Raw genomic sequence first — 23,552 nt, 5'->3', positions numbered from 1 at the left:
GAATGAATGGCACGGGGCATCCAGCCAGAAAAGCGATTGCAATGTGAGAGGGAAAGCCCTGGCCCCTGCACTGGGGCTGTGAGCTTCAGAGACAGGACTAGAGTCCTCAAAAAGAAGTACAGGTGAGAACAGGACACAGCCCTCTTACACAGGTTACTTGGTCATGAGATGCTGGGCTGATAAAGTTGCCAGCTTTAGCAAGTAAAAATACAGAATGTCCAGTTAAGTTTGAATTGTCAGATTAATAGCAAGTAATTTTTAGTATAAGTATGTCTCAAAAATTGCATGGGCTATTCTTACACTAAAAGAGGGCTCATCTCATGTTTTTTTCAATTTATTTTTTATTTATTTATTTTTGGCTGTGCTGGGTCTTGTTGCTGCACGCAGGCTTTCTCTAGCTGCAGCGAGCAGGGGCTACTCTTTGTTGCGGTGCACATGCTTCTCATTGTGGTGGCTTCTTCTGTTGCAGAGCACAGGCTCTAGGCACACAGGCTTCAGTAGTCGTAGCATGCAGGCTCAGCAGTTGTGGCACAGGGAAATCCCCTCATCTCATATTTTATCTGGCAAGCCTGTTGGGGGGAGGGGTGACAGCGGGGCAGAACTGGTCTCAGAGACTAATGAACAAAAATCAGGTTATAAGAACAGGGGCATATTGGTAGGCCAAGGGAAACGGAGGAGAGAGAATTGTGTAACTCAGGAAACTGTCCTGCAGTTGACATGCCACATTAATGGTGGGGCCAATCACATGATATGTCACAACGTAAGTACTTCCTGCCTCAGTTAGGATTAGCTCAGGAAGTGAAATGGACTGAATGGGACAGAGTAGGGGAAAATAAAGTGAGAGCAGGTGAATACATAGCTGTCAGTATTTCAAGGAAGACCAGTGCTATGTGTTACAGTCGAAGTGCAAACAGAGGATTGTGCAAAGGAGAGAGAAATTCTGCCTGGGAGAATTGTGGGAAGATTTCTTGGAGCAGGTGGGGTTTGAGCTGGACCTTGGGGAGAGTAGAACTCCCACCTGTAGATACCTGTTCTGTCTTAGTCTGCTTGGGCTACGTCACAAAACACCATAAACTGGGTGGCTTAAAGAATAGACATTTATTTTTCACAGTTCTGGAGTCTGGGAAGTTCGCAATCACGGTATCAGCTGGTTCATTTCCTGATGAGAGCTCTCTTCCTGGTTTGCTGACAGTCCTCTTGCTGTGTCCTCACATGGCAGAGAGAGAGCAAAAGCAAGCTCTCTGGTCTCTTATAAGGGCACTAATCCCATCATGAGGGCCCCACCCTCATGACCTCATCTAAACCTTATCACCTCCCAAAGACCCCATCTCCAAATACCATCACATTTGGGGGTTGGGGCTTCAGCATATGAATGGAGGGGAACAAACATTCAGTCCACCATGTGGTCATTCCAGGCTCAGTGGGCATGTGATGTTGCTGGATCCTGGCTGCCCAGACATGTGGAGGCCAGGTGATGGTAGCTTTGAGTTTCAGGGCAAGGTCTGCATTTAATTCTCCATAGGGAAGCAACATTGTTCCCGGCTAGTCCACTTTTATTTTCCATCCCAAATATAGCACAGCTTTTCTTTCCATCTCCCCAGTGAGGACCTCTGGATTTTTTTCTCTCTGGCTGCAGGTGCACACTTTCAGGCCTGCAGTGTTCATTTTGAAGCTGCCTCCCTCCTCCTGACTAGGACTCAGCCGTGTTCTCACGCTCTCTACCCAGGAGGAAGAGCCCACTCTTCTCTCTGACTACAGGGTCTGCTTCCAGGATTTAGGACAGAGGCTTTCAGTTGTCTTCATCTTTTCCCCTGTTTTGAATGCTTTTTCACTGGGCTCTTTATCCACTGATCCTTTAATCCTAAATACCTCTTCTTGATGTCATTCCAAGCCCCATATTTCCTATCTGTGCCCCAAGGCAAAACTTCCCCAAAGCCAAATTCCCAACTGGGGTCACCATACTCCACCCTCCCTCAGGGAGGCAGAGGGGCTCAGTAATACTCCGGACAGGTGTCTTTTCTCATATGATTAGTCCAGAGCATTGTATGTCTATTCCTAGGATCCCCTGGGTCTTATTTCTGACTGCCCAGCTTATTACTGAGACCTCACACTGCCCTCATTTGTGAGAAAATCCAGCTAAGGGAACTTTCTCTTCAGGGTCATCTAGGGCTTCGGTGTTATCACAGTTATTAAGACGTAAAAGCTTTTTCATCACTGTGAGTGACTGTGTGTGTTTAGGATTATGTGGAAATGCCATTTGCCCAGGAAGGGGAAAAAAATAGCTCGGTTATAGGAAAAAAAATCTTAATTGTACAGTAAACAAAGAACAACACAACAGCTATTTTCCAGAGGACAGACCACCTAACCAGTTCTTCAAAACCTGCCGGTTCTTCTGAAGTTTATAAAGTCACAGAGGAAGGTGCCCAAGGAGACTGGCTGCTTTCCAAAGTCGCCGATTTTGTTTTTCTAGGGCTAAAAAAAGGCCTCACTGGAGTATGAACATAGCTCAGCAGCATCAATTCAACCTCAGTAGTAATGAAGGGGGGAAGAAAAGGCTTTTCTTCTCATTTGTAAGAAGTTGAAAACTCAAGCTATTATAAGTCGATAGCAGTGACCTAGAATATACAGTTGCTGTATATATTTTGCTGCCATGAGCACCCACTCCACCAAAATATCTTTTAATACGAATCCACAGAAGAGGTGATGACAAATGGAGAGCACCCTTCTGTTAGTTGGAAAGGCTACCGTTCCCCAAAGATAGTAGTGGGCTGTCCAGTGCTACCCAACATTTTAATTATTTAGTTGAAAGAGGTAGAAAAAGTCAACTGTAAGAAACCAGGGAGTAGGAAATGACTCTTGCATGAGAACCTCAAATGGTACTGAGCCACAGTAAGAGATGCATTTGTTCAGTGTTGGGTTAGTCCAGCTGGGGAAGAAAGTCGGGATGCTCACAACTGAGTCGTCAGTAACCCAAGGTGAACTCGGGTTATCTTCCCAGGAGTGGCACTAGGTAGATAGAGGTATTTTTCTGAAAGCAGCTAACTGTCCTGGATAGGAATTTCACTTTCAATCTTGACCTCATCAGCTTCCCCGATAATAGAAAGAGCTGATGGGTGCTGTGTGTACAGACCGACCTCCATTCCTCTCAGGCCTCTCGTCCTTCTTAAGCTCCCCTCCCCCACCTTCCACTGAGTCCCAGCCAAGGGTAGTAGAAACCCCTAAATTGCATAACCAGGAAATAGTTACAAGTCTAGGGCAAATACATTATTACACCTGAACTCTAGGAGTGGTCTTGTTTGGAAGGAAATTAGACAGTCTGGCCATCTCAGCTACTATGTGAGCTAAGATAGAATGGAGGTCCCTAAATATTCCTTTTTTGGCATCATGGAGATGGGGTAATGATGGGAGTTAAGTCTCTGCATCACAGTTAACCCTGAGTATCCGGGGCAGTATGTAATTTGGGGGTGGAGGGGGCAACGGAAGTATCCCTTCTTAGAAATGGGGCCATATGAGCTGGGACCTGTTAGGGACCAGGCCATAGAAACAGTCTTCCAGCTGGGGACGCTGGATGAGCAAGGCACAGGCCATCCTCCCAGAGAAGGTGGTGAAGTCAGGTGAGTCATGGGTCATGGCATGAGGCTGGTGTCGTAGAGTCAGAGCAGCCAAGTTCAGAAGTCTTCCAGGTTCAAAAAAACTTAGAAACAGTCTGGAACCATTTATAACTATCACTAAGGTGGTTCATAGCCAGTTAAGTAAAGGAAACACCGGGTTATACTGATTTTAACACATTTTGTTATTGTAGAATAACAGTATCGTTGTGAATCTCCAAAAGAAGGCTGTAGTATGCAACACTTCCCACACTCTGTTTGTCCATGAGACCTCGGATTTTGCAAAGCCAGTCTTCTAAAACTTAGGGATGCTCCAGAAGCTTCTCTCAGGGTCAGAGCTATTACGTACCCACTAAATAGGCCAGTGGACCAATTCTGTTTCAGTAAATGTTACTTTTTTCCTAAATTTTAGTGGGCTAATGTGTTGCCTGAAGATTACTATGACTCAAGTACCAGAGTTTTGTTTTGTTTTTTTAAATTTTTTATGAAGTGTTTCACAGAAATAATCCCCGAGGGTTTTTTTTTGTTTTTTTTTTTTAAATAATTCTACAGCATTTCTATTGATTGATTGATTGGTTGGCTGTGTTGGGTCTTCGTTTCTGTGCGAGGGCTTTCTCCAGTTGTAGCAAGCGGGGGCCACTCCTTATCGCCGTGCGTGGGCCTCTCACTATCGCGGCCTCTCTTGTTGCGGAGCACAGGCTCCAGACGCGCAGGCTCAGTAGTTGTGGCTCACGGGCCCATTTGCTCTGCAGCATGTGGGATCCTCCCAGACCAGGGCTCGAACCCGTGTCCCCTGCATCAGCAGGCGGACTCTCAACCACTGCGCCACCAGGGAAGCCCTATGTATTTTATATATACTATTGTGTATCTATTAATCCCAAACTCCTAATTTATCCTCCCCCACCCCGCCTTTCCCTTTTGGTAACCGTAAGTTTGTTTTCTATGTCTGTGCGTCTGTTTCTGTTTTGTAAATAAGTTCGTTTGTATCTTTTTTACATTCCACATATAAGCGATATCATATGATATTTGTCTTTCTCTGACTTACTTCACCTAGTATGATAATCTCTAGGTCCATGTTTGCATCTTTTTAAACACTACTAAGTATGACTTTGCAGAGGATAATCACCAAAGAAAAAAATATTTGTTTAAAGGCATTTTCAATAGAAGATTTCCCTAAGAAGTACTCCTTTCCTTCTTTTCTATTTTCTACTTATACTGAAAATTAGATTTCTCTTCTACAATTTATTGATACCTATGGAGTTGTGTTCAGTTTAAGTTGGTGAGATCAAAGTAATACAACCTGGAAGATTTTGTGGGACAGCTTTCTTTCTGCAAAAATAAAATAAAACACATATAAATATGGATATACTGAAATAGTACATTTCAGTGATTAAATAAAGTGAATGCAAGTTTCCCCCATGTCTTTCAACTTTTCTAGTCACTAAGATACTCAGAACTACATGATAGTATGTGTTTAAGTGAGGAATTTGCCCAGTTGGTTAAGAGGGGTGATTCTTACCATTTTTAACTGAGAAGGCTTGTAATCGGGAAGTTTCCTCCCTGGTCATATGCCAGCCTATATTCGGGGAGTCACTGATTCATTCCAATCTCTCTTATTTACCTGCAGTTCTTTTTCATTTGACGTATTCCACCTGCTCCTTCACTCCTTGTCCTGCCTCTGTCATGTGTAGCTATTGGTATTCACAAGCATCCTGTGCTTATTTCTGCCTTGGCAGGTCCAGCTCTAGATTGGATGAGCCTGAATTTAGTTTCCCTCCTCAATTTTCATAGAAGCGCCAGTAGCAGACAATGCCCCATTGAGAAAACATACTTTCATTCATGCATTTGCTCTTTCTCCCTCCTGGCCTCGCTTCTCCAGTGAGTGGCTGTTACTCAGCATGTCAGAAGAGGGATGAGGCTTCATCAATGGAGGAACTAATGAATGAACAGAAGCCTCAGTGTAGGGTGCAGGCTGGTGAGAAGCAGCGGAGAGGCTGTCATTCATTTCCTCACAGTGGGCTGGGATACAAACAGCTGTTTCCTGCTGTATTTCCATGCTCTGCCTTCTACACACTGCCTTCCTCTCACCCTCCCCCACTTCTCTTTCAGGCCCTACCGCTCCTCTTGGCCACATTTTTCTTCCGATGCAGCCTATATTTGGGAAATCACTCTCTGATTCATCCTCATCTTTATTATTTACATGTGATTCCTTTTTGCCTTCTCTTTGCTTTAAAAATCTTCCACTTTTTTTCCCCACTTGGGTTCCTCATCTCATTTTTCTGGACCGATCTTCTTTGCAATTTTTTTCCAACTATCCTGTCTCTAGGACCACCCACCCAGATGTATAGAATCATATGTGACCCTCGGAACCCAGAACAGACAAGGAAGCCCAGATATCTCCCCTTCTTCCCTTTGCATCTTTCCCTGCAGGATGACTGAGATTCTGAGTAGATGCGGAACAACCAGACATACACCTTCTTGAAATTGTTGTGTCTATTGAAGATTTTCTATGCACAAAAGAGTATATATATATATATATATATATATATATTACCTTCCAACTGTGGGGCAAATTTTCTGTCCAAATGGATAAAATTTTTCTGATGAAAAATAAAGAAAGTCGAAAGGTACTTTAAAATCTAGGTTGTCTACTGCCTCTACATACAGATTCACCACCCACAGTCTCCTGTTTTACAAACAGCACAGGCTCCAGCCCCAGATTCCTAGAAGGTAATAAATCCTAAACTCTACACCTATTTCACCAGGTTCACTGGAACATTCTGGATGTAAGTCTTCTGTTAGTGACAGGAGGAAGCATTTGCAAATCCAGTTTTATTAAGGATCCCATCTCAAGCTGAAATTCCCTCTATGGCTTTGGAGTGCATTTAATATGATAAGATAGAATATAGTACCAGGGAATCGATGTCTTCCGTGGGGCTCCATTAGAGAGAAGGTCAAGTCTATATAGAGTTTTATGTTCATTGACAGGAGGGAACGCATGTTGCTTGCAGTCAGAACAAGATGGTCAGAGAGGAATGCACTGAATTCCAGATAAAAGCTAAAAGGAAATGATCTTTTTTTTTAATGTTTATTTATTTATTTGGCCACGCTGGGTCTTAATTGTGGCATGCGGGATCTTCGTTGCCGCATGCGGGCTCTTAGTTGCGGCCTGTGGGATCTAGTTCCCTAACCAGGGATGGAACCTGGCCCCCCTGCATTGGGAGCATGGAGTCCTAATCACTGTACCACCAGGGAAGTCCTAAAAGGAAATGATCTTTTAAAAGCCTATAAATACTTCCTCTACCCCAAGCCAGCTTCTCAACTCTTCCCTTTAATTTTCTTGACTCCAAGCCTCCTTGTAAAGTGTTGCTCTCAGACATGGAAGGATTCCGGCTGCTAACCAGAAATAAAGCATCGAATTATTGGGCTCAGTCAGTGGTTTTCAAACTTTTCTTATTTGGTCCAGGAAGTTCCAAGGACATGCCTCACTGGCCACCATGACCCTGCATAACATTTTGTTTGTTTTTTTTAAAACAAAACATTTTACCATTTTATTTTATTTTATTTATTTATTTTATAAATTTATTTATTTATTCATTTATTTTTGGCTGCATTGGGTCTTTGTTGCTGTGCGCAGGCTTTCTCTAGTTGCGGAGAACAGGAGCTACTCTTCGTTGCAGTGCGCGGGCTTCTCATTGCGGTGGCTTCTCTTGTGGAGCATGGGCTCTAGGCGCACAGGCTTCAGTAGTTGCGGCACGTGGGCTCCTTAGTTGCGGCACATGGGCTCCCCAGTTACGGCACTCAGACTCCTCAGTTGTGGCATGAGAACTCTTAGTTGCGGCATGCATATGAGATCTAGTTCCCTGACCAGGGATCAAACACCCGGGCCCCCTGCATTGGGAGTGCAGAGTCTTATCCACTGCGCCACCAGGGAAGTCCCGTGAATTTCTTAAATGAATATTTCCCCAATTTATCTTTCGGGTACCTCCTGTTTTTCCTTCTTTGGGCTTGTTTAGGAGAGGCACATCTCATTGAATGGATGCACATGGACATATTTTCTTTGCTCTCAGTGGCCACAGGGCATGCTGAGGGGCCTTAGCCACCATCACCCCCAACTGAGCACTCAACTCCACTGGAAACAGTCGTGTGCTTTCCTAATACTCAACAGGCAGCAGGATGTGGAGTCATGAGCTTGAACTCAGAGCCAGACAGCCTGAGTTGAATCCATCCCAGCTCTATCATGTAAATGTTATGATTTGGGGCATGCTACGCAACCTTTCCCTGCCTTTGTTTCCTTATCTGTAAAATGGAGGTAACAGTAGTATATCCCTCATAGAGTTATATGAGGGTTATGGAGTTAATAGACTAATTATTATATACCACATACTTGGAAGAGTGCCTGATGATAGTACAGTATCCATACTATTGTCATTTTTACCTCAGTATTGACTCATGTCTGTGTGTCTCAGCTGGACATGAGGAATGGTTACCTGGGATCGTCATTTTGACCCAAAGGTATTTCAGAACTTTCTGGGATTAAGAAACACTGGGCACTTATAAGTGCTGCAAGGATGTGGAGAACCTGGCACCCTCAGACACTACTGGTGGGGATGCAAAATGGTGCAGCCATTTTGGAAAACCATCTGGTAGTTCCTCAAAAAGTTAAACGTAGCGGTACCATATGACCAGCAATTCCACTCTAAGTGTATACCCAAGAGAAATAAAAACATATGTTCACACAAAAACATCTATAAGAATGTCCATGGCAGCATTATTCATAATAGCCAAAAACTGGAAGAAAATGTCCATCAGTTGATGAATGGGTAAGTTAAATATGGTATATCCATACAATGGAATATTATTCTGCCATAAAAAAATGATGCTAAGTGAGAGAATCCAAACACAAAAGACCACATATTATATGATTCCATTTGTATGAAATGTCCAGAATAGACAAGTCAGAGACAGAAAGTAGCTTAGTGGTTTCTTCAGGCATGGGGTAAGGGGGAGGTGGGAGTGACTGCTAATGGGCACAGGGCTTCTGTTTAGGGTGATGAAATGTTTTAAACTCAGATCGTGGTGATGGCTGCACAACTCTGTGAACAGACTAAGAGACACTGATCTGTACACTTGAAATGGGTGAATAATATCGGATGTGAATAACGTTATTTTAAAAAGAAAAACAAGTTCTAGGTTCAGGTGTGGGCTCTGGGACTCCACCAACTTTCTGAAAGCAAGTCATTAGGAGAGGAGCCTGGGATCTGTTTTTAACAAGTCTACCAGATGAAGCATCATTAAGTAAGTTTTTGAAACATACTGTTAGAATATGATTTTTACTTTACGGGTATGGGGAGGGATTAGTACCCTTTAGCTTACAGTTTTCACCATGCGCTAGGTGCTATGGCGGGTATAGTATGATAATAATGATGATCATCAAAGTGGATGGTGCAGTTCTTCCAGAAGTTTCGCCACTGCATGTTTTTGAAGTGCAGAGCCCCCAGAGAGCCTCAGACTTGTCTCCCTGGCCCGTTCTCTGCAGCCACCATCCCCTCTCGCCGTAGGCAGGTGTGGAAACTGCAGCCAGCACCACCCAGAAACTGACTGTGAAATTCCCAGTGCACTTGCACCTTTCTCTTTAAGACTTGCTTACATTCAGTTTCCTTCTCTTGAGTGTTTCTTATTGCCATAGCAACCCTAATCAATCACTGGACTAAAAATATCTCTTTCATTTTTCCAAAGCATGGCTTTAGTGAATTGAAAATTCAGCTCTGCCATGTATTTTGCATATGCTACTTTCCTTTCCCAACACTAAACCTGGGTGTGCCTGTGTCTGGAAATTATTCTTGCAGGGGCCCAGGTACTTCACTTGTCTTTTCTGGCATTCTTCTTCCCGACTGCAGATTCTCCCATCACTTCCAATACATACAAGTACACTACACGTGTTTAATCTTCAACAGAGAACACTGCTTTTCTGCACATTCGGTTTTAGGTGCTGGAGATTTCACAGGTACCCGGTGATCACTTTGCAGTAAGAGGTTCATTCCAGTGGATAACATTGGGTTTGAAAGGCAAATTAAAGATGCTCAGATACTGGCTACAAAGGAAGTTGGTCCTGGTAGGGAGCAGATGAAAGCAGTACTAGTGAGACTCTTCTGGCTTGGGAGGATCTAAGCTAGAAAACCAAAGAGGAGATGATAGGAGATCTTTTGCCTTTTTTATCTGATTTCTCCATGATACCAGTGTTATTTTTAGAGGGTTAGGGACAAAATAAACCCTGGGTCTAATAAAGTGAATATTTGTTATGATTCTCCTGGCCAAGCTGCTTTTCTAGTTAACAAGAGAGAGAAAAAGATTTTTCATGAGAGAGAAGGTTCCAGATCTTGAATGGGCCCAGGGGAGGAAGGAGGGCAGGGAGGGGCCGACGTCCCCCAGGCTCCGGGGGATGAGGGCGTTTCATGGCCCCTCTCCCTGCTTCATTTCACTGCTCTGGAGTCACTGGCCCAACCCTCTGCCTGTAAGCAGGCTCATCTCATGGGACCCCCTAGGGTTCCCAAATGTTGTTTTTTGATGCTATTTCTTAACTTTTCTGAGCCTCGGTTTTTAAAATAAGGCTGAGTGAACCAACAGGCACAAAGCCTTTAGATCTAGGAAAGAAGAAAGTTCACTGAGATTCTGGTAGTATTCTTGTTTCCCTACGTGTAGTTGGCAGGGGATCAAGGAAATCTGAGAAGAGGTGAGGGGAGAGGGCCCCTGTGCAGAAAGAGGAGCTGCTAGGCCTTTAGGTAAAGGAGGACAGTAAGAGGATGGACCTGGAAGATGTGATGACACGTCCTCAAAACACAGCAGGTCAGGGGTCACAGCAAGGCTGGAGGAACCCAAGCCTGCTCTGTGGCTTGGCCACCATCCATGTCATTGGAAGGACCAGTCAGGTGTTGTGTTGCCACCACTTCATCAAACCCACAACCTCCCAGGACATCCTTGCACATACACAGTGGAAGGGTCCCCCTACAGACATACCAGCTTTATTTACTCTCCATATAGTCTGTGGGGTTTCATGGGGAGGGGTACAATGGGGTGGGCCAACATTTCTCTAGTGTCTGTTCAGCTAGATATTGCCTGGCCTTGGACATTTGTTATCTCACCCCACAGCTGTGAGGTTGGTATTGTATCCATTTTACAGATGAGAAAACTGAAGCTCAGGGTGATTAAGGAATTTGCCCAAAGTCTCAGTTTGTGTGAAAAGAAGCTGGCGTTTGAATTAAAGGCTGTCTCTTTCCAAAAGCTGCATTCTTTCTCCTGAACAGCACTACTCGCTCCCTGTGGGCTAGGTGCACGCTGCTGCATCTGGACACCAGTCAATGGCAAGTTTTGTGGCATCAGTTCCTAGTAAATATCGCCCTGGGCAATAAGTAGTGGCCATTGACAAAGTGGATGACATCACAGGTGGAACAAATAAGAAAGAGTACAGATTTCCCGTCCCATTTCCCTAGATATGTTCAAACCTCAAGGTCAGTGATACTTTACTCACATGAGAACCAAATGGGTGATTTGGCAGGGAAGCAATGGTTGGATTCTTGAGGTTTGGTATTATATTGGTTTTCTATTGCTATATAATAAATTTCCCACAAACTTAGTTACTTAAAACATCACACATTCATTTTCTCAGAGTTTTCACTGGGGCTCAGGTTATCTGGGTCCTTGGTTCAGAGTCTCAGTCAGGTTGAAATCAAGGTCTCAGCCACAGTTCCAATCTCATCTGAGGCTCAGGGTCCTCTTCCAGGCTCTCTGGTTGTTGGCAGGATTCTGTTCCTTGCGGTTGTAGGACTGAAGTCTGGTTTTCTAGTTCGCTGGCCTCCAGGGGTTGCTCTTTGCTCCTAGAGGCCTCCCTCAGGTTCTAGCCACATGGCCCTCTCAGGATATGGCCGCTTACTTCCTCAAAATCAACCTGCTTCTTCTAAAAAGAAGTTTTATATAATGTAACATAATCTGATCACCTTTGTAATCTAATCAGAAGAGCAACTATCCCATCATACTCACAGGTCTTGTCTACACTTAAGGGGAGGGATTATACAAAGTGTGCAAGATTATACCAGGGGCTGGGAATCTTGGAGACCATCTTAGAATTCTGTCTACCTTGGGTATTTTAAATTTATTTATTTATTTTTGGCTGCATTGGGTCTTTGTTGCTGCACGGGCTTTCTCTATTTGCGGCGAGCGGGGGCTACTCTTCGTTGTGGTGCGCAGCCTTCTCATTGCGGTGGCTTCTCTTGTTGCAGAGCACGGGCTCTAGGCACGTGGGCTTCAGTAGTTGTGACACATGGGCTCAGTGGTTGTGGCTCTCGACCTCTAGAGCGCAGGCTTAGTTGCTCCGTGGCATGTGGGATCTTCCCAGACCAGGGATCAAACCCGTGACCCCTGCATTGGCTGGCGGATTCTTAACCACTGAGCCACCAGGGAGGTCCCTACCTTGGGTATTTTAGTCTTTCCTCCATGTTGCTATGGGCCAAATGGAACTTTAAGCATTCAGTGTTCCCAAATGACAGGGAGAGCATAAGAGTCCTCTGAATCCCTTGGACATCTTCCAGTTTTAGCCAGTTGGTGACACTCCTGATGTCTCTCTTCTTGCATCATGTAACAGTTTGGTTGTGTCAGGATTCCCAACTTTTTTTCTGCTCCTACACTCTGACAGTTCCCTCAGTGATATGGAATCCCCCTCACCCTAGGAAATGTGTCAGAATCTTTAGGGGCTGGCATACATTTTGAGAAAGTCCAGGGTTGGAAGATGGGGTGCTCCCTTCTCCACCCACTGGATATTTGAGAATGACTAGGTTAGGTGGTATCTTCCCAGCTGGAGCAAAGCCCTTTGTCACAGAAAGCAGATCTGAGCAAATTGAAATTAAAGTAGATGCTCTGATGCCTGAATAACTGGAGGGAAAGTGACTGAAGCCATTCCTAATGGCAGTGGGGAGTAGGGGAGGGATCCTGGTGTTGGGATAGTATTGGAGCTTATCATCTCGTTGGGGAGCCAGACACACAGACAACTCATTGTGATGATGGAAAAGGAGATAGTGCTGTGACAAAGGAACAAACAGAATGCTACGTGCATACGAGGGATAATCATTCTGAAGTGGTTTGAGATGGCTGATGGGTATAATTTAGGAAGGAAATGTCAGGCTGGGGGAACCGTAGGCATAAAAGCATGGTAGCCAGAAGTGTTCCAGGGAATGGAAAGCGGTCTTCTGTGACTGGCCATGGGATGAATACAGGGCAAAGCCGGAAAGAAGATTCGGGTCAGATACAGAAGACTCCAGGTCTTCCCCTTAAGGAGAGAAACTGAGTCAGCAGGACTTGGGGGTTCACTGGATGTGATGAGTGAGTGTGGTGGATGGAATAATGTCTCCCTAAATATTCCTGTCCACTGGAACCTCAAGTGTGACCTTATTTGGAAGTAGGGTCTTTGCAGGTGTAATTACTTAAGGACCTTGAGATGAGAGATGAAATCACACTGGATTTAAGGTGGGCTAAATCCAATAACTTATGTCTTACAAGAAGAGGACACAGAGACACACGGAGGGAAGAAGGTGATTGGAGACAGAGGCAGAGATTGGAGTTGAGCCACAGACCAAGGAGCACCTGGGACCACCAGAAGCTGGAAGAGGCAAGGAAGGATGCTTCCCTAGAGACTTCAGAGGGAGCACGACATTGCCAACACCTTGATTTCAGACTTACGGCCTCCAGGACTGTGAGAGGTTACATTTGTGTTGTTTTAAGCCACATTCGTGGTAATTTGACAGCCCTGGGAAACTCGTGCAGTGCAGAAGAACATTCGAGTTCGGTATGGACCATTCAAGTTTGGTGGGCCTAGAGGACCCTTGTTGGGGACAGCCAGTGGGCAACTGGACCTGTGACAAGGGCAGTTGGGGTGAAAGATGTCAATTTGGGAGGATTCATAAAAAAGGGTCATGGAAAAGTCAGGAGCAGATGAGATCACTTGGTGCAAGAAAATAGGGTGGAGGGCAGAACCTAAGGGACCACCTTCATTGAAGGAATGGAGGAGGGAAGAGAAGGCTGGGAAGGAGCTGCTGTCGTAGGAGGAATTGCTTCGTCACACAGAACAGTGTAGAGAGCCCTACAGGGCGTGGATGCAGAATCAGTTGCTGCTTTGGAAATTCTTTGATCATCAGTCATTTCCATATCATATTGTACTGGTTGAGAAAAAAATGGTAGGAGATGAAAAAGTAGAGCCAGCAAGCATCGACTGTTCTTTTAATAGAGTTTGATTGTGAAGACGAGGAGGAATGGGATTGGTTGTAGATTGAGGAAGAAACATAACTGAGGGAACTTGATGCTTGTTTGTTTTTTAAGAATATGACACTTTGGGGACTTCCCTGGTGGTCCAGTGGTTAAGACTCCCTGCTCCCAGTGCAGGGGGCCCGGGTTTGATCCCTGGTCAGGGAACTAGGTCATGCGTGCTGCAACTAAAAAGATCCAACACGCTGCAACTAAAGATTTCCACATGCCGCAACTAAAAGATCCCACACACAGCAACTAAGACCTGGCATAGCCAAAGAAAGAGAGAGGGAGGGAGGGAGGGAGGGAGGAGAGAAGGAAGGAAGGAAGGAAGGAGAGAAGGAAGGAAGGAAGAAAGAAAGAATGTGATACTTTTCATTTTATTTTTAGACGGTAGAAAGGAAGCAGGGAGAAGATGCAAATAATCAATGAAACAAGTTTCCGGAGAAGAGACTTACATATATTTTTAACCCTGCACCTGTTCTGTGCCAGGCACTGTGCTGGGTTTACCTGAATGATCTCATTTATCTTCTCAGCATGCCTACAGAGTAGGGAAGGATAGTCCCCATTCTGTAAATGAGGAAACAGGCTGGGGATGGGAAAATAATTTGCCCAAGTTGATACATCTCAGGTCTGATGACTCCTATGTCTCAGTTCTGATCATTATATTATTTTTCCATTGGGATAAAGAGGGCAGCATCTTTCTCTGATTCATGAAGAATAAGAAGCATCATAAAGGAATAAGCAGGACTTCACTGGTGGTGCAGTGGTTAAGAATCCGCCTGCCAGTGCAGGGGACATGGGTTCGAGCCCTGGTCTGGGAAGATCCCACATGCCACGGAGCAACTAAGCCCGTACACCACAACTACTGAGCTTGCGCTCTAGAGCCCGCAAGTCACAACTACTGAGCCCGCGTGCGTAGAGCCTATGCTCCGCAACAAGAGAAGCCACCACACTGAGAAGCTCATGCACCGCAACAGAGTAGCACCCGTTCGCCACAACTAGAGAAAGCCCGCGTGCAGCAACGAAGACCCAACACAGCCAAAAATAAAATAAATTAAATAAATAAATTTTAAAAAAAATAAAGGAATAAGCAGAAGATTTGCAACAATGGAAGAGAAGGAAGTTGTAGGTGTTTCTGTCACGTGGTCTGTGTCTTCATTAAACTATGAATCAAAATTATCAACTGCGAGGGAGGAAGAGTGAAACCAGGTGCGGGGTCTTGAGAAGGGAAGAGGGTTTAAGATAACCTCGGTGGTGAGATGCAGTAGGGAGCCAGCCAGGGAGAAAGGAAAAAAGCCTTGCTTAACAGTTCAGACTCGACTAGGATTAGAGGGCTGGATTTCTAGGGAAGCTAACCTGCTTGGGGTAAGCAGGAGTTTATCTCAAGATGGATAAAAAGATTCTGGCCAGAAAGATTTTAGTGATAGCACTAAAAGTGCCCCGAGCCAGAGATACTTCTGATTTTAACATGAGACAGCACACGCTCCAAGGCTCCAAGAACCAGCCATCAGCTATCCCGAGGGGATTATCAGTCCCAAACCACTGCTGAAGGAGACAGCACTGACCAACCTGGAGCTGGCCTGGCTGACCCCGGTCTGCCCACTGCCTTGTGGAAACCAGGTGCACTTCTAGCCTCTGGCAGGGTTGCCATTCTGACATGAAAATAACCTAAGTCCTTGACTCAAAAATAACAACATCTGTTAACTTGCATAAGAGTTTTGCATTTTGTATTTGGGTTTAATACCCAAATGCTAAAATTCATTTGTTTGACCTTAGTTAAGTGGTTTAGAGATTCAACCGATAAAAACTCCTTGCGGGGTTCCACTCTGACGCACCCAGACCCACCTCCCCACCCTGGACAGCTCTGTTCTCTCGCCACCTTGTACTGTGCACACGTTGGATTTAGCCTCATGAATTATGGGTTAAAAAGGACAAATCGGTTCACCTGAAGCTTGTTATTTTTAAAAGGGTCTCTGCAGGTGTGTGTCCTCAAGTTCACGTGTTGATTGAGAGCTCTACCATGGGGCTCTGAGCCGCTCCATCTCGATTCACTATGGGAGGCCCCTCCTTGGAGAACTCCCTGGGTCTGGGTGTGAGGGCAGCAGTTGTGCACTGAGAGGTTTGAGAGGAGACAGCAAAGAAAGTGTTAATGAATGATCGCAGGGCTTCATTCTCCATAAAGGCAATTACTGGGATTGATTGTTTCCATGTTTCCTTAGTCACGTTCAGCTTGCTTGTTTCACTCAGATTAAGACAGATGAACACCGAATGCACACAGGCATGTGATGTCAGAAGAATTATCAGTGGCACATCGAAGGCCTCTGCCTTCTTGCACAGATGCCATTTGGGGGGGTCTCAGCTGGGCTGAAAGGGGATCACGGTCACGATGGGGTGACCATGTGGGGCGAGGGTGCATGTTGTGGACCTCGGGGTTTTAGATAATGCATTCTCTCTCTTTCCTTCCCGTGCGTGGTATAGTGAGGTGGTTTTCCAACTTAAGCCTGCATCAGCATCCCTGGAGGGCTTGTTAAACACAGATGCCTGGGCTCCATCCCCAGAGTTTCTGATTCACTGGGTCTGACGTTGGCCCCAAGAATTTGCCTTTCTGAGAAGTTCCAGGGTGCTGCTGCTACAGGTTCAGAGATCCCATGCTGAGAACCAGTGGGGTAGCCATCAAGCGCATGGACTCGGGGACCAGGCCACCAGACTTTCAATCCCAACTCTACTACTCACTACCTATGTGATCAGGGGCCATTTACTTAACCTCTCTGTGCCTCCGTTTCCTCATCTTTAACACAGGGCTGATGATAATAGTTCCTACTTCATAGGATGGTGACAAGGAATAAAGGAATTAGAACTTGGAAGCTCTTAGACCAGTGCCAGGTATAGAATATGTGCTCTATGTACGTTGGATAAATAAATAAAGGAGCCAACTTCTTGGACTGTGAGCGTATTGGCCCAAGCCTCACTCCTCCAACACCAGCAGCTCCCAGTGGAGTTGCTAGGTCGTTTTAGCCAGTAGTCTTCAATCCCATCTCTGGTGGTAGAGAAGGTGAATGCCCTGCTCAGTGCCAGCAGGAGGAAGGCTACATCGACATCCATCAAAATCCTCTTCTCAAGCTACGCTAACCCTTATAGTCTACTGAATACATAGAATGGGCTCAAGGAGACGGGGACGCCAGGATGGTGTGCATTTGGGGTTTTTGTCCCCTGTGCTGACAAAAAGAGAGGCCGCCTTTTACAAGTTCAGCTGCAGCCTCATACTGATTTGCTGCCCTCTGTGCAAAGTTGGCTTGATGCCCAGCACTGTTACGTTTTATGCACATGATTTTATTTAACCCTCACAATGTCACTGTTAAGTAATCATTTTACCTGTTTCAATATTGCTGGGGTTCAGACAAGTTCAATGACTTGTCCAAAGTCACATGGCTATCAAGTGATAAATCCAAAACTAAAACCAGGTCTGTCTGACTTCAGTAATTTATAATCTTTATTTTTTTACACCAAATTCTAGATATTTTATTCAAGAGTAAAAAGACAGAAAACAAACTCACACACATTCCACCCTGTGTTAGGCAGAATAATGGCTCCCTAAAGATGTATATGTTCAAATTGCTGGAACCTGAATTAAGATTGCACATGGAATGAAGGTTGCTAATTAACTGACTTTACCTTGGAAAGATTATCCTGGGTCATCTGGGTAGGCCTAAGTAACTTATAATCTTAAAGCTCTACGCTACCGCCTCTAGCTTTATATGAATATGTACATCATGGTTAAGGCTGGTTCCCAGGCATCCAGCAGTGGCAGCTACTCCCTGAAGTGAAGCACCCTGGAACTGGAATTGTCTCTGTTCCAGGGGGTTGCTCTTCTAAAGCCTGTGGTCGGACTCATAAGGCATATTCTTTTTCGAAATGTCCTCTTCGGCGACTTGCCGATTGCTTAGTTATTCCCTCTGGCCTGACTCCTGGATGAAATCGTGTTCACGTTGCCAAAAAGGTGGCTTTCCTTGCATACGGACATGGACCTAGTATCTTAACGTTTCTGATCGTGGACAGTGCCCGCAACCAAATGGTCAGGAGAGCAGCCAGAGGCTAAACTGAAGATGTGAAGAGAGAAAAAACGGTATGTTGATGAAACTTTTCTTTTTTTCCATAGTGTTCCTTTCTGCCAAAATTCTCCATTCATATAGAAACCAAGTATGAGGACAACAAAGGAAGCAACAACAGCGTGAGTAGCCCCCTTGCTACCCCACCCCATGCCCCGCCCCAATCCATACCGCGCTCTCCCCTCACGGACTCTGAGAGCCCCTCACAGCTCCTGTGTGGCCAGGGCCAGCAGCACGATCTGTGCCTGGGACCTCAGAGAAGCTCTGGCTTTTCTTCTCATCATTCTGTACTTTCCATGGCCTCTGCGCAGAAATCTCTGTCATCTGGAGTGATTGTCACTGGGGATCAAGAAGGTTGATGGGGACCTTGGAACTCTAGATCATTGGATTGAACACAAATCTTCTCCATGACATTTGCTTAGAAGAATGAATGCAATCAGGTGTATGTGTGCACACATACACATATACACATATTTTCTGGGCTGTGCGTATGTTCACACACACACGCACACGAATCCCACCTTAAAAATCAGCGTAACCCTCTAGCAGATGTTTACCTCGTGAGGCATTCTGACTCTCGCTAAATTTTAGCCAAGAACTTTGTTTATTAGTATTGCTTAAAATTCACTTCTGACCTGGCTTTTGCCCCACCTCTTTCTGTCGGGGCGATATATTTCTAAATCCCCATCCCCTTGGGAGTGGATGGTTTGACCTACAAGAACCTCACCCTGACATTGGGTTTTGGGTTCCATCAGGACGCATTGAGGGAAGAACCTGTATCTAGAAGCTGCAGGGCTTCACTTATTAATTTCTACTTCATTTTCATATTTTGCATTTGTGGAGAAAGATGAAAATTGAGGCTGTGTCAAAATGAGTAAGAGAGTTCTGACAAGGTGACCCCTTTGGTGCCGTCATTGAGCCAAGGAGATGCAAAACAAGATGCAGGGGGCTTCCCTGGTGGCTCAGTGGTTGAGAGTCCGCCTGCCAATGCGGGGGACGCGGGTTTGTGCCCCGGTCCGGGAGTATCCCACATGCCACGGAGCGGCTGGGCCCGTGGGCCACGGCCGCTGGGCCTGCGCATCCGGAGCCTGTGCTCCGCAACGGGAGAGGCCACAACGGTGAGAGGCCCGCGTATCACAAAAAAAAAAAAAAAAAAAAATGCAGGAGGTCATGGAGATACCTAAGTGCCCGGAAGAACCATCTAAGGTCATAAACGTTGTCAATTTGAAAACCTTTTTATGTGAAAACAGTCACTGAGATAAACTAAGAAACTCTCTAGAAGGGACAGCTTTGGCCAGGCTGACTCTGTTTCTTCATGTTGACATCTTCTAGAAACATCTCCTAGAAATTTCCTGCCCTTGACAAGAACAAATTCTTCTAGAAGGTATGGGTGTGTTTGTGCAGAACTCAGGGTGTCCCATTCAAGGTGGAGTCTGCCTGGACAGAGCTTGAGTGGTTCCCAAGAGGAGTCACCCAAGAACTACATTTCACACCAGCGTGGTGAGGGAGAACACTGGTTCATTCACTCAGTATTCAACAAGAGCACATCCAGCACTTTCTATTTAGATGTCACTGTGTGAGCTGCATGGATGGTGTTAAAAATTCAGACCTGTTTCTCAAACTCCAGGGACTCACGGTTTAGTTTGGAGGGGAACCAACATATTAAATGACTAAAAACATAAGCACGTTAATGGGCGTCCCTTCCTTCGGTGTGAAGAGTCACCACTAGTCAACCCTTGGAATGGAAAGTGCTTGAGGAGTGACATTCCATAATGACCCATCTATCTACAGGGACTGCCGTGGCTTGTGCCTGGTCACTTCAGCTTCTTGAACTAAGTTAGGAAACCTGAAGATTATCAGGGGTCGACAAACTACTTTATTTGTAAATAAAGTTATTTTGGAACACAGCTACATTCATTCATCTGTGGATATCTAAGCTACTTTCATGCTACTACACCAGCAGAATGAGTACTTACAACAGAGCTCATGTGGTCTGCAAAGCCAGAATATTTACTACATGGCCCTTTACAGAAAAAAAGTTTGCTAACCCCCGGTCAGAGAGACTCAGATCAGAACGGCATGCACCACATCTCCAAATTTGACCCCTTGATAGATCCATCCCAGCTGAATGCCTTCTCCAGAGTTCCTGAAACTTTTCAGAGGAGAGAAAAATGCAACCTGCAAGGGTACTCTTCCCCAAGTAAGTTCAGGATCCTCAATGGTTAGCGTACCCTGGTGGTGGGTGACCTAACAGAGGCCTTTAGTCCCGTGTCCTTGTCAGCAGCCTGAAATCAGAGGTACTTTGCTGGCCAACTGCGTCAAAGGCTCATTGTCTAAAATAGTGTTGCACAGTGTACCTTGAACCCTTTTTTTCTGCTTGGAAAATTAACATGGTTCTTAAAACTTGGAAAACACACACAAAAAAAACAAAACCAGTAGTAATCCCATACTTCAGAGATAACTGCTGTTAGCATTTTGGTTCATCCTGCAAAGTACTAATGAATTTACTTTTCAACCAATTTCCCTAAAATTGACTCATACAACATCCTGTTTTTACCATGTCATGAAGTATCCTTCCCAGTAATTTTTAATGGCTGCGCTGCATTCCCTACTTAAATGTACTTCTTTGAACAGTTGACAGTCACTGGATCTTGAAGTGAGCTTGACCATTTTGATGTAGCTGTAGACCATCAGGAAAAGGGTGATAGAGATCAGTCGTGCCTGAATTGCTTTTCCTGGCACAATCTAAAAAATATGGGGTGCGGGGGAGGCAAAGGGGGTTAAAACATCTTTTAATCTTTCTAGACAAATTGCCTTGCTTTCTCTTTTTCTCTATCGCTCTGTCCTGTCTTCATGAATAGTTAAAACCCGCTCCATTTGTAAAGGTATGGAATGGATGTGTGGCCTCGCCTTGATCCTTATAGGTTGATAAGACCAGTGTAATCTTCTGGTTTATCCTCAGCTCAGGTCTAATCTAAAAAAAAAAAAATCACATGGTTATCATTTACTGTCTTGTATCCCTTTTTTTGGCAAGTGCTAAGGTCTTTTCACTACTCTCCTAGGAATTTAGCTTTGTCACTACTCTCTTAGGAATTTAAAATACCAGGTTAGTCACCCTAAAGTCAGGATCCATGCTTAGAGTCAGCACCCTCTACGCACGCCAAAGGCCAGTTCTCTCTGAGACTTAGGCTGGCCTGCAAGAGAAGCACTGAACCCCAGGGCACTTGTGGGCAGTCCATGTCAACACAATTTGCTTCCTCTGGGAGAAATGCCAGCTATTGTACCCTGTGTTGTCTCCTCCTCCACAACTTGCTGGCTCTGAGACTGTCCGGGCGGGCAGCTCCTTATCTCTCTGTCATGGCACCCAACTTGCCCAAGTCCGAGTTCACTGAAGAGGCCCTAAATGTTTTTGCCCAGCCTCTGCCTGGCTCTGATCCATAAATCCCCAGGTCTTGCTTCTGAGCTATTGGACCAGACAGGCCAGCCCCAGCTTGATTAGACTTCTTCTTTGCCAATTCCTCTTCCTCTAATTTCCATATTCAGCAGCAGCTGTTGGTTACCCAGCTGGTTCAAGCTTGGTCCCTGGAGGCAGAAAAGGAAGACTCCATTGGTTTTCATTCACACTTGTTAATGTTTCCAAATCAGAACTTGAGAAATATATATTTATGTAATAATACTTCATTAGAAGATATCTTTGTCCAGGGGTTCAAAACTGGGACCTTAAGCAGATGGTGTGTGCTGGCATGCTCTTTTTCTGTCCAGGGATGAGTATGGGGTTTCTGATGGGAGGCAGAATTGCTAAAGAAAGCAGTGCAGTGGTGGATGTTTCTCTTGTCTCACTGCTTTGCCAAATTATTTAATAAACTCAGGCCATTTCTTGGCATTTTCTGGGTATATAGTCTTATCACTCAGCTACCATCCTTCATACTGCTATCTGCACCCTATTTCCTTCCCTACCTGCCAAAACTTTAATGAAATGGGTGACGATAAGAAGCAGTAATTAAATTGAAAGACGCTAGTGATAATCATATTGATTACTGATCGAATAGAGTACATGCTGTTATCCTATTATCAATTACCACCTAAGTCATCTTTTTACATGACCCAATATCTAGTGTAAAAATATAAAAATTGGGATATCTGGATTTAAATATCTTCTCCTCCTTGTTAAAATAAAACTAGTGTATTTATGATTGAGAAAACCTGTAAACTGTGATTACATTAACCAGGACACAATGGGGAAGTTGTCTCAAATTGAGGTCCATTTGTTTTATGCACATACTGATGAGAATTATTTAGGCCTTAATTAGTGCTGAGGAGGATGGCACCATGCCAAAGTAAGGCTCTGTTGTTTGTCCAAGGCCATAAATCTAGATCTGGGAGAGTCAGTGCTTATCATTCGAGTGTTGGCTGCTGCCAGGTTACTGTCGTTCATTGTGGTTAATGGGGGGCAGCCTTACGTCCACTTCCTCTTCCAAACAAAGCAGGTACCACTTAAAAGCAGTGCTTCTCAGCCTTGGCTGCACGTTGGACTCATCTGAGAAGCTTTAACAATGGCTCCTGCTTGGGTTCCACCCACCCCGGGATTCTGATTTAATTGGTCCAGGGTGCAGACTGGTCTAGGGCAGTGCTTCTGACACTATCCCTCTAGGAACACAGAATTCTCCAATTGGAAGTGTGTGGACTTTTTTTTTTTTTTTTGGTAAAAACATGTATGCATTTAGTTACAACATTTGAAATTAAATTGCAGGTATCATGCCACTTTGCACCTAAATACTTCAGCATGTATCTCCTATGAGCAAAAGCGTTCTCTCGTTCTCTTGCATAATAATAATACCATATCACATCCAAGAAATGTTATATTGATGGAATAATATTATTCAATATGAGTCCATATCAAAATTTCTCAAATTATCTTCAAAACATCCTAGCTATTTGTGTTGATACAGGATTCAATCAAGAATCATGGATTTCATTTGATTATCTCTTCTTTTTAGTCTCTTTTAATCTAGATTCTAGAATAGTACCTTTGGCTTTTTTTTCTTAATGACAATGATATTTTTGAAGAGTCCAGGTCAGTGGTCTTGTTTACAATCTGGATTTGTCTGATTGTTTCCTCGCGATTAGATTCATAATAAACATCTTTGGCAAGAATACTACAGAAGTAATGTTGTTTACTTCCCATCGCGTCACATCAGGAGGTTCATATGCCATTGCCCTGTTATTGGTGATGCTAAATTTGATCACTTATTTAAGGTGGTGTCTCCTAGAACTCTTCATTGCAAAGGTACATTTTTCCTTTGAAATTAATAAGTAATCTGCAGAGTAATCGGGAGTGAACATATTTAACAAGCTCTTATGGTTATTCTTTTTTTTTAATTTTTATTGGAGTATAGTTGCTTTACAATGTTGTATTCGTTTCTTGCTGTACAGCAAAGTGATTCAGTTATACGCAGACACATATCTGCTCTTTTTTGGATTTCCTTCCCATTTAGATCACCACAGATCATTGAGTAGGGTTCCCTGTGCTAAACAGTAGGTTCTC

General features: G+C 44.5%; 1 protein-coding gene across 2 annotated transcripts in view; it reads left to right on the top strand.

Moving 5' to 3' along the window:
* PITPNC1 (phosphatidylinositol transfer protein cytoplasmic 1) overlaps positions 1 to 23,552 on the top strand; it is a 256,124-nt gene that overhangs the window by 148,864 nt on the left and 83,708 nt on the right. For both annotated transcript variants that reach the window (XM_079725319.1, XM_079725320.1), the window contains exon 5: positions 18,058 to 18,129. In XM_079725319.1, coding sequence (XP_079581445.1) covers positions 18,058 to 18,129 — 72 coding nt within the window. The remainder of the gene's footprint in view (positions 1 to 18,057; positions 18,130 to 23,552) is intronic.

This window comes from Hyperoodon ampullatus (assembly GCF_949752795.1).
Source record: "Hyperoodon ampullatus genome assembly, chromosome: 19".
Lineage (NCBI taxonomy): Eukaryota > Metazoa > Chordata > Mammalia > Artiodactyla > Ziphiidae > Hyperoodon > Hyperoodon ampullatus.
The sequence above is the reverse complement of the archived record's forward strand: the minus strand, read 5'-3'. Positions and strand labels throughout refer to the sequence as shown.